The 14,873-nt window shown below is 39.8% G+C and overlaps 1 protein-coding gene across 4 annotated transcripts in view; it reads left to right on the forward strand.

Annotated features, from left to right (window-relative positions):
* Positions 1-14,629, forward strand: part of LOC145360324 (intermediate filament family orphan 2-like) — a 54,034-nt gene extending 39,405 nt beyond the window's left edge. For 2 of the 4 annotated variants that reach the window (XM_080215513.1, XM_080215514.1), the window contains exons 4-10: positions 1,088-1,228; positions 2,015-2,163; positions 8,130-8,250; positions 8,809-8,841; positions 9,361-9,450; positions 9,633-9,763; positions 10,741-14,629. In XM_080215513.1, coding sequence (XP_080071639.1) covers positions 1,088-1,228; positions 2,015-2,163; positions 8,130-8,250; positions 8,809-8,841; positions 9,361-9,450; positions 9,633-9,763; positions 10,741-10,846 — 771 coding nt within the window. In that variant the 3' untranslated portion in view covers positions 10,847-14,629. The remainder of the gene's footprint in view (positions 1-1,087; positions 1,229-2,014; positions 2,164-8,129; positions 8,251-8,808; positions 8,842-9,360; positions 9,451-9,632; positions 9,764-10,740) is intronic. The other 2 variants (XM_080215515.1, XM_080215516.1) reach the window with 1 other exon arrangement.
* The last annotated feature ends 244 nt before the right edge of the window (positions 14,630-14,873 follow it).

Below are 14,873 nucleotides of genomic sequence, written 5' to 3' on the forward strand. Positions count from 1 at the left end.
TTAGATTAAAAATAAAATGAAAAAAGAACACAACATAAAGGGAAATATGAGGCAAAAGAAAACATTGCCATTACCCTTTTTTAAACTATCATTGACTAAAGTGAACTTGCTAACCTGACTTTTGATCAGATAAGCGCTAAGACTTGTAAAACTGTGCTTCATTTAGTATTACTAATCAACTGTAGTCAAAGAACTAGATCACTTGTTAAAGGGTTGCTACAATGATATATTTGCCCTATGAGATTAATGCGGGTGCCCCTCAATATCTGGAAGCAAATTGGTAAGCTGATAACAGCAAATATTTTAAACATGTGCAATGTTTGAAATGCTGATGAACAGGCCATATACATAATGTAACATTGGATGGTTATTGTACAAGCTACTAACCACAGCATTAGGACTCTCACAGCAGGTCATCTATTTTAATTTATAGACATTTTTTCTGCGTTAGAGCCCTTTAACACTGTTGTTTCAGTTGTACTAGCCAATGTTCACTACTAAAAATGTCACTAACAACTGAAACAAAGCAGGTGATGCTGCTTTGTACAGCATTGCTGTTTCTCCAGGTCCCATGAAAACTCAACAAGTGAGAACAGATAATGGAAATATGAGTAATTGAGATTGGCTGTATGCAATACATTCTGTTGTATGTTTACATGATCATCTGTTGGGGTAATTATTAAATCTGCCTCTTACTGTTTGTAAAATAAACATTTTAAAATGAAATAGAATTGTGCATTTTGCGCCTATACTGTTGACTCTTCTCTTTGGCTTTGGAGGCACAATTGTTAATATGGTTTATGGTGGGGAGAAACAAAATGGTTCCAACAACATTTGTTATTTTAAAATCAAAAGTGCATACAGTGAACAGCAAAAACAATTCTGCCGGTGTTTGTGTAATTTGTTATACCCTTGTGAAATGTGCAATTTTAAAAAAAGTTTGCTGTTGTCTTGTGCAAGGTTCGTTTGCATTGATTTGCCTTTGACTGCAGGAATTAATCAAAGTTGAGAGTTTCACTTTACATCACCCGATCCAAAAGCATAGTTCATAAAACCTGTGATAGAATTACCTTCTGTGCTGTTGCAGCAAATGTCCGACTTGGATACCAAGATTCAAGAGAAGGCGATGAAAGTGGATATGGATATCTGCCGGAGGATTGACATCACTGCCAAACTCTGTGATGTGGCACAGCAGCGAAACTCTGAGGATATGAGCAAAATGTTCCAGGTGAAAGAAAATAGCAGTTGAAATTAAGTTTATGTTCATGGGAGCAAAGGCCTTTGATATTGGTGATTAATAGGTTAACACAATCCCTGCCATGGAGTGATTTCAGTTATAGTATGTTTAATGAATAGCTCTCAGACTGAGTTTCCTGTTTCACATGACCTGTCTGCTTGGCAATCATTTATTACAGGAAAGGATCTGCAGAGCAATGTTTGTTGAGACTTAAGAACTGGTCACCTGTTTTACAAATCATAACATTGTAAATTTAAATTCTATCTGTTCTATAGAATTTGAGAGAATTGGCAATTTAATGAGTAGGTATGCCTTTCTCAGATGCGCTTAAATGAAAAATAGAATGATTCCAATTTGTTTAGTTTTAAAATTTTAAATTAAAACTGATTTAATTACCTGTTGTTGTTTCTGGTTTAGAGCCAGGTTTTCTCACATGAGTCAACTACATTGGTTCTTGCCTCTGCTGTCTCATAGTTCTACTAATCTGTCTTTTCCTTGTGTCCTTTTTCAAAAAAAAAGTCAAATATTGAAATTAGATTAAACCCTCCTCCAAAGCATTATTTAATTTTCCACAATGTCATTAGTTCCAGCCCAATCCTGTTGAGGTACAACTTGCCCATCTTGACAGATCCTGCCCAGAGCTGGTTCTAATGTCCCAGAGATCAGAAGCCCTCCGCCATGCATCATTTCTGCAGCCATATGTTAACCTACTTATTTTGCTGCTCTTATACTTCTGTGATCCTGCTCTTTTAACTTCATCCTGCTCTTTACCTTAAGGTGGCAACTGTCAGCAAAAAGAAAGAGAAGAAGCTAGCATGTGATGATGAGAGCTCAGAAACTGATGGGGATACCACACGGCATTCTGATGATGATGTCAGCACATCCCTCAATATAACTGATGAAATGAAACGAATGCTCAATCAACTGTAAGTAAAATATTCCTCAGGTTACATTGGTTTAGTCATAAAAGATAAACTACTTTTATACAAAGTGGTTTTCCTATTGATATTTGATTATTAGCATGGGGAAGATGGTGAGGAGGAACATCCTTTATGGTTATTTTAAAGCCTTATGAGTTTGATTAATTTCGTTCCATAATGTATTTAATTTTGGATTACTTTGTGGGCAGGATGCGCAGTAAGATAATAGTTATTCTCAATTCAAGAATGCATAATTGATGCTACACTCTTTGAGGTGCTTTACTAAATGTGACTAGTGCTGCAGCATGGAGACGTGGATGTATTTTTGTACTGTGCTTTCGTAGATGGGAAGAAGATGTATATATAATTTTCTACTCACTAAACTCTATACTGGGGGCAGAAGTATAAGTGAGTGAGGCAAGTGCCCAGCTGTGGAAAATAATTTTAAATCTGTGTCCTGCAACCTTCGACAAAGGTTTTTTTATGCTCTATCAACCCTTCATGATTTTAAATACCTCTATTAAATCACTCCTCAGTCTTCCCTATGCTAAGCACAACATCTCACCTTATTTAGTCTTCCTATGTAACTAAAGCCCTGCATCCCTTCTACCATTCTAGTAAACCTCCTCTGCATTCTCTCAAAGCTTTAACATCTTTAAAGTATGGTGCCCAGATTGGGATGCAAGATTTCAGCTAGGTTATAACTAGTGTTTGAAAATTTCCTCCCTTCCTATGCCCACTGGTGTCCCTGCTCTTGCATCCCCTATAAAATTGTACCACTTAGTTTAAATTGCCTTTCCTCATTCATCCTAAGGGTGATCTTGTGGCGCAGTAGGCAGCATTTCTGCTTCTGAACCAGATGCTCTGGGTTCAAGTCCCATGCTGGCGTTGGACTAGGGTAAACACTAAGAAGGCTGACAACACCAGGTTTAAGTCCAACCGATTTATTTGATAGTAAACTCACAAGCTTTTGAGGTTTCCCTCTTTGTCAGGTGGATGGAGAGTTCTGGCCTCAGACAGAGCATATAACAGCACAGACAGTTTACAGATTGCTGATTAGAATGCGAATCTTTACACCTAACCTGCTATTCAAGTTTTAAAGTGGTTGAAGTTTCCCTCGGCTGGACATGTATGCCCAAACCATCAGGAGGTGTGTTAACACCAGATTCATCAGCCACACTCACAAGACAGCCCCGAGCATCACCCAAGCACAACGCAACGCCATCCACGCTCTCAAGACCAACTGCAACATTGGCCCCTCCTTTGTCTGCTGGTTTGATGACATTGTCATACTGAACAGAATGGATTACTGTAAAGAAGTGTACCGACCACTAAACAATGAGGAACACTGCAGACAGTTACCAGCAGATCTGACCAAAGAACACACTCGGCAACTCAACACTCCGATCAAGACCTTTGATCCGGACCTTCAGAGCACCCTCTGTGCTCTCATTGGACGTATTCCCCACGTTGGAGATCTCTACTGCCTCCCAAAGATACGTAAGGCAGACACACCCGGCCATCCCATCGTATCAGGCAATGGGACCCTGTGCGAGAACCTCTCTGGCAATTTCGAGGGCATCCCGAAACCCATTGTACAAAGAACTCCCAGCTTTTGTCGTGACACTACGGACTTCCTACAGAATCTCAGCACACGTGGAGCATTCGAACCAGGGATGCTCCTTGTCACAATGGATGTCTCGGCGCTCTACACCAACATCCCCCACGACGATGGCGTTGCTGCAACTGCCTCAGTACTCAATGCTGACAACTGCCAGTTTCCAGGTGCAATTTTACAACTCATTGGCTTTATCCTGGACCATAATGTCTTCACCTTCAACAACCAGTTTTTCATCCAGACACACGGAACAGCCATGGGGACCAAATTCGCACCTCAATATGCCAACATCTTCATGCACAGGTTCGAACAAGACTTCTTCACTGCACAGGATCTTCAACCGATGCTATACACTAGATACATTGATGACATTTTCTTCCTTTGGACTCATGGTGAACAATCACTGAAACAACTATATGATGATATCAACAAGTTCCACCCCACCGTCAGACTCACCATGGACTATTCTCCAGAATCGGTTGCATTCTTTGACACATGCATCTCCATCAAGGACAGTCACCTCCGCACCTCACTGTACCGCAAGCCCACAGACAACCTCACAATGCTCCACTTCTCCAGCTTCCACCCTAAACATGTCGAAGAAGCCATCCCCTGTGGACAAGCCCTCCGTATACACAGGATTTACTCAGATGAGGAGGATCGTGACAGACACCTCCAGACATTGAAAGATGCCCTCGTAAGAACAGGATACGGCGCTCAACTCATAGATCGACAGTTCCGATGAGCCACAGCGAAAAACCGCACCAACCTCAGACAAACACAGGACATGGTGGACAGAGTACCCGTCGTCATCCAGTACTTCCCTGGAGCGGAGAAGCTACGACATCATCTTCTCCGGAGTCTTCAACATATCATTGATGAGGACGAACATCTCGCCAGGCCATCCCCTCACCCCCACTTCTTGCCTTCAGACAACCGCACAACCTCAAACAGACCATTATTCGCAGCAAACTACCCAGCCTTCAGGAGAACAGTGACCACAATACCACACAACCCTGCCATAGCAACCTCTGCAAGACATGCTGGATCATCGACATGGATGACGACATCACGCGTGAGAATACCATCCACCAGGTACACGGTACATACTCTTGCAACTCGGCCAACATTGTCTACCTAATACGTTGCAAGAAAGGATGGCCCGAAGCAGGGTACATTGGGGAGACCATGCAGACGCTACAACAACGGATGAATGAACATCACTCGACAATCACCAGGCAAGACTGTTCCCTTCCTGTTGGTGAACACTTCAGCAGTCACGAGCATTTGGCCTCTGACCTTCGGGGTAAGCATTCTCCAAGGCGGCCTTCATGACACGACAGCGCAGAGTCACTGAGCAGAGACTGATAGCCAAGTTCCGCACACATGAAGGTCTCAACAGGAATCTTGGGTTCATGTCGCACTATCTGTAACCTCCCATGACTTGCCTGAGTTTGCAAAATCTCACTTACTGTACTGTCTGGAGACAATACACATCTCTTTAACCTGTGCTCAGTGCTCCTTCCACTCACATTGTTAGCCACTTTAAGACTTGAATAGCAAGTTAGGTGTAAAGATTTGCATTCTAATCAGTGATCTGTAAATTGTCTGTGCTGTTATATGCTCTGTCTGAGGCCAGAACACCCCATCCATCTGACGAAGAAGGAAACCTCAAGCTTGTGAGTTTACTATCAAATAAATCGGTTGGACTTGAACCCAGGACTTGATCACCCAGGAGGATGGGTTCATAATGCGGCCGAACATGTTTCCAATCTGTAAATCTTACCACCTGCCATGTGTGTGTTGGAAAAAGGACGACAGACTCCTGGTCAGCCATATGATGGAAAGAAATTTGGAGCCTCTATCATAGCTATCCATAGCTGCAGAGTACAACGTGCATATAAAAGGGCATCTTGCTGCAGGAACTCAAACTGCCTGAATGATGTATAACACACCATTCATTCTACCAAAACACATACCTTCAGCTTCTATGTTAAATGCCAAGTGTCAGTCCATTTTATTAATCTATCTTCCTGAAGTCTGTCAACATCCTCATTTACTGAGTTTTGATCATCAGACATACCCAAGGTCAGGATATTAAAATGTATCAAAAAGAGCAAGTGTTCCAACACCAATCACTGGGTTGCACTCTTCCAATCCTCTAGTAGCATCCCCATAGATACAAAAGATTATGGCCAGAATCTCCATAATGTTCACCCTTTTTATGCCTCAGTAGCTGAGGATGCAACCTATTTAAGCTGGTTGCCTTTTCTACTTTGAGGATTGACAACCTTTTAAATATTTCTCTTCCTGTTTTTATTATTCCTTCACTTACTGCTTTGGCAGTATATTCTTACTGAAAACAGATGCAAAGTTTAATACCTCAATCATGTCTCCACTTACACAAGAATATCTCACTTTTGGCACTTAAGCAGCCCTACCCTTTCTTTGACTATGCTTTTTAATATTGGTGTTTCTAAAAAAAAAACTTCTACGTTCAATTTTTATGTTGGCTACTAATCTATTCACCTTTGGCCCTCCTCACAGTTCGTTCTTTTAGATCTCTCTGCACAGAATCATTATTATAGTGCAGGAGGAGGCCATTTGGCCCATATCTGCATCAGCTCTCCAGACGAAAACTTCACTATGCCATTGCTCTCATCATTTTCCATTATCCTGTACATTCTTCCTTTTTTAAATGCTCAAATTCAAACTGCCTTATCCACATTCAGGCAGTGAAGTTAATCAATTTGCTACATGAAATGTTTTACTTCCTGTCGCCACCACTATTATGAATTACTTTAAACCTGCGCCTTCGCATTCTCAATTATTTCACAAATGAGAACTGTTTTTCCCCATCTAGGTCCTGATTTTGAATACCTTGATCAAATCTCCTCGGCCTCCTTTTTTCCCCAAAAGAAGACAGTACTGATTTTTCCAATCTAGTTTTTATAAACTGAAGTTCCTCATCCCTGGAACCATTGTCGTGAATCTCCCTGTATCCTGCTTGGTTCTCTATTGTATTACGTACCTTACAATTGTCATAAGTCTAATTCTCATTTTAACCTCTTGGGATCTAGCTTTTGACCCCATCCTGTCCCCAGAACTGAAATGTCTACTTCAGCTCTTTTTTTTTGAATCCATCCTTCCAAACAGTGGAAGAACATCATACAGCAGTTGTGTTCCTGGACTAATAATCTAGATGGAGTTTAAGTCCCACTGTAACAACATGATCATTTTAATTCGGTTTTTGAAAATACAAAGATGGTATTGTTAAGTGATAATGACGCTGTCAGCTTATCATTTGGTTCACATAGCCTTTCAATAAAAGAAACCTGACCTTGCATCTGATCTGGTTTACAAATGCAAGCTTTGCCAACAACGCCCAAGTGGTAAGAATGGATACATTGAAAAACTGATGCAACATCCCTCAGTGCATTGAAGATGAGAGTCACATACTTAGTTTTTCAAACCTTTGGGATTTGGCCAGAGTCCCTGGAAAAATATCTGCAGTAGGGCTCAATCGTCTGTCAATTCCTTCAAAACCCTGGACTGAAAATTATCAAAGCTAGGAGCTTTAACTGCTTTTGTGTTTCAAGAACCCCCTCAATATGTTTCCTTGTGATTTCAAAACATTTTACTCTAGATTTGTGTTTAAACTGTGCCTCCAATTCTAATATTTCTCACCCCATTTCTTTTGTGAACCATGTTGAAAAATAATGGTTCAACAATTCAATTTCTCCAACTTTACAAACCATCTATTGTCCTTTTTTTGTGGGCTACCTTCTCTCTGCAGCTTTTGTTTACTACCGACGTTGATTGTTGTTTTATGTTTCTACTGTTTTCAGCATTATTTTCCTCCAAATCCCTTCTTGCATAGCTCATTGTTTCCTGACATTCCTGAGGTATATTTATAATTTTTGTTCCTCCTTCCTGTCCATTTCCTACATATTCAAATTTAGGAATTTTCTTCTTTTTCTCCCATGTCTGTCTTAACATTCCCAGCTAAAATGGTCTTACTATTTTATTCTACCCTAACACTTCTAAGGGATAAATTAATCAAAACCAGAAACAATCCTTTCATTCTATTCCACATCTTTTCTCATATCCTTTTTGCCATTTCTAAGCAGTTTTTTTGCACTTGATCAGCATATTTAAAATTTAGCTTTTTTTAAATTCTCTTCCTCTTGTTCACTCTGTTGGAGTTATATGTAGTTCCAAATGTTGTCTTCTACTTTGTATATTATTCTCTACTCTTGTTGATTCCTTGATGACTTCGGGAGAGAAGAGCTTTGGAACACAACCTGCATTACCCATTGTGTAGCTGAAATTAATCATTTGTGTTTCTTCCCAGGCGAGAGACATTTGACTTTGAGGACGACTGTGACAGTTTGAGCTGGGAAGAAAATGAAGAGACACTACTCCTTTGGGAAGATTTTGCTGAGTACACGGCCATTGTGGAACCTCCAACAGAGGTACTCCTATTTGCAAGTGAATAATTCTGTGTAGACTGGCGGACTAAGTGAGGAGCCTGCATTACTCTGAATTTTAAGAGATGTTCTCAAAAATCTCTGTCTAGGCTATAGTTCTACATTACATTTGGCTGTTATTCATTAGTGAAGCCTTTGTATAGTATCAATGTCTGCCCCAGAGATTCTCATTGAATTAGGATAATATTTCCTCATGCTTAAGGTCTCATTGGAATCATTGGTAACTTTAAAGTAATAAATAGTTTGTCCCTCTAAAATACAGAAAGCAGAGAGAGTCCAGTACTGCCCTCCTTTTCCTTGCATCTTGAAGTGACCACTCTAACCCCAATGCAGTATTTGCACGTGAGCAAGTCATGTAATTTTGTTTTTCGACTCCTTGCATTATCTGCAATGTTGCTGTAAACCATTTCTCAGCTGACAAGGTAGTGAATAAGCTGTTATTCCTATCTGTCAGAGGTTCTGTGTTCGAGACCGTTAGAGTGGGCTGAATAACCTGGCCTCTATTTACCCAGCTTCTGATTTTTCTTTTCCCTCCTCCTCCAGGCTACCTGGATGGCACATTATGTGGAGATTACAGTAAGTACTAGCCTGTACTCCCATGAAATCTATATCTGAGTGGTGTAACACTGCCAGTTATGGGTAATGTAATTCCATCTTCAGTGGTGTTTGCTGCCTTAGTGTTGGCCATAATACAGGATGTGTCCCCCCTCTTCAATGGTCCAAGTAACTCTGGACAAATTTGGCGACAGAATTAGAGGCAGGTTATAGATGGAGAGGGGAATCATTTTGATCCCAAAGGTATTCATTCACTTAAGATCGTGGTGCTAAATCTCAATTGTGTACAAAATGTACACAATCAATAGCAATAACTGCAGTCATATCTATCAACCTGAAAGAGGTGTTTTCTTTGCAGAAGTGATTTGGTAATGGAAGTTTTGCTTTTCTGTTGCTCGTGCTGATCTCAAACTTTTGAAGGGTCACTTAATGTTCATCTAGTCTGATCTCAAACAGAATACATGTGTTTGTAATCCCACAGGGGATTATTCTTATAGATATTGAAGAAGAGTTAAATATGTATTAATGTTTTACTCAAAGGATGAAACATTGGAAACTGTGATCAAAGAAACGGAATCACTCTTCAAAACTAGGGAAAAAGAGTATCAGGAAACCATTGACCAAATAGAGGTGAGATTTATTTCAGTATCCATTACACAGTGCCTCATAAATAATTTTCAAACAATCTCGTGCTTTGCATCCACTTCTATTGCCTATTTTTTCACTCAATGTATGAGTTGTCTCCTCTTCCACTCCCCACCCCCCAACCCACTGATCATGCTTCACTATAACTGTATTTTCTTTTGGTTTAGCTGGAGTTAACCAGTGCCAAAAGCGATATGAACCGTCACCTCCATGAATATATGGAAATGTGCAGCATGAAGCGTGGCCTCGATGTGCAAATGGAAACCTGTCGTCGGCTCATTAAACAATCAGGAGGCAGGTAAGAGAGCCCATGATAAACTTCTCAGACTTCTTAATCTCTCCAACCTCACTAAGGAAAGAAGTTGCTATGCTTGTGTACAGTATTCAACTCAACGTTAGTCTGATCTAGCTGTTTTTAGATCTGACATATTTTAATGTGGAGGTAAGGGGTGTGAATGTCCAGCTGGAGTGAAATGGTTTTTCTAACATTGCCCACCCAAGTTTGTAATAGTTGGACTGAGGTGACTGGCAACATGCTCAGTTTTTCTTTTGCACCCTTCGGCTCAAGTCTTGTACCATAATTTTTCTACGTGCAAGCTGATAACAGCATGGCGAGGGCATCTGGAACATCAGTGAATAGGGCTGACTTTCTAAATTCTTCACCAGCGAAATTTAAGAATTGAGAAAGAAACTGAGAAACAGTTGAGGCAAAAAGAGTTAATTAGTTCACTCTATGAAAAAGAATAGAACGGAAAAGAAAGATCAGATTGAGGATGAAAAGAGAGAAAGGAGAATGTACTAAACACAACTTCCTGTGCAGATCCTACAAGTTAATAAAAATACTGGGGCCAGTGAGGGCACAATGCTGTTTGTGGGAAGTAAATGGCAGAGCAACGTAATTTACCAAGCACGTTCTGGAGATTTGCTATTTATGGCATCTCTCAATTAATTGAATCTGTTGGCCGAATTGTGCATGCAAGTAACCACGCGTGTCGTTCTATCCTGGCTGGGGAATGCACTGACCAAAAGGGTGGTGGAAGTAAATTTCAGTAGTAACTTTCAAAAGGCAATTTGAATTAATATTTGAAGGGGGAAAAGTTATAGGGATATGGGAAACGAACAGCAGAGTAGGAATAATTTTGATAGCTTTTTCATAGAACCAATATCAGTTGAATGGCATCCTCCTGTTCTGTGAGATTCTATGATCTTAGAGCATGATTTTTGTGTTTAGTTAACTTTTAATTTGAGACTTCCTTTTCTCTATCTACCCAACAGGAAATCTCCATCATTCAGTTCTGCAGCAAGCAGTGACTCAGGGAACACAGATGAAATCACTGATGAGTTTGAGCGAGATGGTGAAGGCGATAGTTCTGTGAGCTGATGAATGGATACATGTGACTCAACCTGCCTGTACCTACAGCAATTACCTTTTAACCCTATTTTTGCTAGGGTGCAAAGGGCTTTTTACATGTACATATAGTCAAGCCCTGAGCATTGGTGTTGTACAGAACAGTAACATCAGACAGAAGAACATTTGAGGACTCCCAGCTGGTGCAGAAACCCACCGTGATATTGACTACTATGCAAGTGGCTTGCCTTATACATCAAGAGCCTTCATCTCCCTAGGGGAGATGAACTCTGCAGCATTTCTGAAAGAGAACAAAATGTCTTTTGAAATGCATGTGGTAGCTGTTAATAATTGTAGAATGGGTTAAATGAGTGGTTTATTTACTAAGTGTTCATGTTATTTGGTAGATGGGATCACTGGCCATTTTGGGTTTCTACAGGTCTTTGATGTAAACAATTTGAATCTGATTAAACTGCTGTAATCACATAGCAATGGCTGAAACAGTTTGGACTGTTTGGCATGGTCAATTCATTCTGCACTGAAAGTTATGAACGTAAACCTCGATTGTCTTTATTCTCTGTAAACTGATGCTGCTAAGGGGCTGGATTATTGTGACCTGTGCAGAATCATTGTTTTATTGGGCTGTATTTAATATCTCAATACTGCCAGTGTTGTATTTGGGCATAAGTTACCATAGAAGTTGTGTAGGGTGCTGCTCTTTTCTGAACAATTGGATTACATTTATAAATTGGAAACTAGATAATTTATCCAATTGCTTAACCATTACTCCCAGAAGATAAAATTTGGCACAACTGTGAGCACTTGATTTTTTTCCTGAATTGTTGGGCTTCACTTTTTTGCCATGTGGCCCCAGAAAGAAGCTAGATGGAATCTGCCTTAAAGTTGAATAGAATAGAAATATATGGGAGCAAATGATCCTGTGACCATGAGCAGTTGATGACTTCGGTGCTTCTATTCCATAAATTTGGCATTTAATATCAATCGCAATCCTTGGAATCCTTCTGCAATTCAGTTTTAAACAAAACATACCTCAATGATCCTGATTGACAGGAGATGTTATTTATGGATAACAATAGTTTGTAACATGTGTTCTAATAAATTAACCAGCAGCAACTTCACAAGAAGATCCAGAACCAGGCAACACCACAGACATCTGAGCTTTGAGCCTTTGTCTCTCAAGCAGGATGTTCCTGTCACGGCAGTTTTATTCCGTCCACAAGTGGTAATGCTTGGCCCAGAAATGTTATTTACTTGCTGATTTTTGCCCTATATCAGTTTAGCACGCACAATAGCTCAGTTTGTAAAGCAGGCACCTGATTGCTTGTAATTGCATTACCTGGGATGTATCAGTGTTAAAATGATGGGGCTTGTACATTGCCTATGCTGGAATCTGACCATGGTGCAGAATATGTTGTCATCAGTGACATCCTGACTTCAAGTCATGGAATTGGAAATATTGACAAAACTGTTGTTATAACTTTAAAAAAATTGCATACATTAGTTTTTTTTAAAGTGCCCTGCACCTTATTATTTGAATTTTATATATTTTCTCATTCTTTAGCAAATCAGTTTAATAAGTAACCTCCCATCAGGCTTCATATCCACTAATTTTGAAATGCCGTTTAGTTGGTTTATTTCAGCAGCTTGGTAACCAAGCCTCTGATTTATATCTACTTTAGTTTTTTGTGGGAATGTCTCATCTGCTTTTGATTTTTATCAGCATGTGGTCATTGGAAGACAATTTCAGTGACTGGGTGAAGTTCTGGGAATGAAGGTTCTATTTTTGTACATACTCAAAAGACCTGTCTAAAGCTATAGCTAGAAAGGAGCAAGTGTTCTGTAGAGAACAATCCCTTAAGTCAGTTATTGCTTGTTATACTTCCAATTTCAAATAGCTAAAGAACTCCTTTCTCTCAACTACATTTTAATGACGATATACATTAGTGTAGGACTGACTGGTGTAGTCAGTTTTAAATGCTGTCCTATCACCCATACATTCTGCTTCAAATTTATTATCTCAGGCCATAATTTGGTTTTAAAATAAGTAAACTTGGCACTACTGCAGTAGGGGAACTTTGTAAGTAAAGAGAGAATTGCTCTGGCTCAGCAGAAAGAGCTTTATTCTGCATCTGAGCTTTATTCTGCATCTGCAGTTGCCCAAGGAATAATGCCTATGCTGGTGCCAAAATGAAAAAGAAAATTTAGTAACTTATAAATCCCTCATCTTGACAACCACTGAATTTTAAGAACGTGAAATTACCCATTAAGCCTGTTCCTTGTATAAAGTGTAAATGGTAGCTAGAATTAATAAATCTATAATTTATCCATTCTGTTGTGGAAGTACTGCATTTGCATTGGAGGCTTGAATTGAATGGAGTATAACTGAAGAAAAGACCCACTGTGGCTTTTATGGTCAATACCTGCCAATAGTGAATAGGACAAGCAGGCTTTTCCAAGCATGGGTGTGTGGACAATCCAGGAGAGTGAAGTACTTCCTCTTTTAATCTTCTAATTATTAGTGTACCCAAGTAATCTGTCTTCACTAAAATTTAGATCTTAAAAATTGGCAATGGGGTGACAGTTTTCAGTCAAAGCCTCTTTCCAGTGTGGTGGTTTCTGGTGAAACACTAAATCAAACTTTGTAACAATGTCACTCTTGGCTAATGTGCTTTGTTTAGTTCTCTTTTCAAAGACTGAACCATTTACCTGTGAGCAGAGCAAAGGTCGGTGAAAACTGATGGTCAAAACAAATGGATGTTTAATTAAAAGTTTTAATGCTGAGCTGGTCTGTTGTGAGTCTCTGACCTGTCCTCTCCTGAAGCCAGTCCACCGAATGGGATAATGTTCTATCTTTTTCCCCGAGGACTTAGGTTTAGCAATTTGACAGTATTGTAAATAGTTTAAATACTTTTATTTAAATGTACATTCAAAGCAATTGTCTTGATATTGGATCCCAGAATTGGAATATGTTAAATGTATCTGCTGAAGTGGTTACTTGATGAGGCAGAGATTGTGGTGTTGATTTGATATCTAATCGAGATGCGGATTACACGAATCTCTTGTTCTCTTAAAACTCTGAAAATAAATTCCATACACTCTATTTTTTGCTTTGGTCATGATGGTCTGTGCAGTTAACGAAAGACGTGGGGACTACTGCATGTTTAATGGATGTGATTTGGCAATTTGTGCCCCCGCCCACACTGGGTGCAAATTTACTTCGTGACTACAACTGGCTTTCCGTGGTTGCCTTTTTTAAAGTTCGTACCCATGGCAAGGGTGGCTTTCACGTGGTTATTAAATCGATTGCTGTACGGAACTTTGTTTTCTCGTTGGCAAGGCTGCTCAGTTAACATGAAAAGAGGTTAGATGCAACAAAGTAATCTGCTGTTTTCTTGTCATTTAAAAGATGCTAGCATTTCAGTTTTATTTCTCTTTGGACATTCGTAACGACAGAGAAACACAATCTCCAATTGACTGCTGAGCAAGAACTGAAATGTCAATAACGCACGCTAATTCTCGTGGCTGTCGCCACCATGTGGCGATGTACAAATGGTAACCTGGAGTTTTCTAATGCATTAACTCGGCGCCACCCATTTTATTTATAATCCCCAGTATATTGTGTAAACGTGGATGTGAGCTAATTTAAAAGTGTGAATGGGACTTGTTTGACTGTCAGTCATGGTGGGGTCCCATATATGGGTATATCAAAGGTGCAAAACTGTCAATTTATTCTCAGTTAATACTTGTATGAAATTAAACTGCAAAAAGGTCGCAATAAAGTGAATGATTAATTTACCTCGTGTTTGCAGACACTGCAGCTTTCTATTATCAGGCGGTCATGACGCTAGGTGGGAAAAGTAACATTTCCCATGTGTACAATTTCTGGTGTCCGGTTACAGTCGCTCTTCAGTATTGGGTTTGACGCCGTTGGTTGGGTTACGCTTGCCCTTGTGCTGCAACATTTCTGCATCGATTTTGTGTCTGGTTGTAGTGTAATTTTTTTGTGTCTTTTCAAACAAAAAGAAATAACTCCCGCTAA

Source organism: Carcharhinus amblyrhynchos, chromosome 30 (assembly GCF_965287045.1).
Source record: "Carcharhinus amblyrhynchos chromosome 30, sCarAmb.v2.hapA, whole genome shotgun sequence".
NCBI lineage: Eukaryota > Metazoa > Chordata > Chondrichthyes > Carcharhiniformes > Carcharhinidae > Carcharhinus > Carcharhinus amblyrhynchos.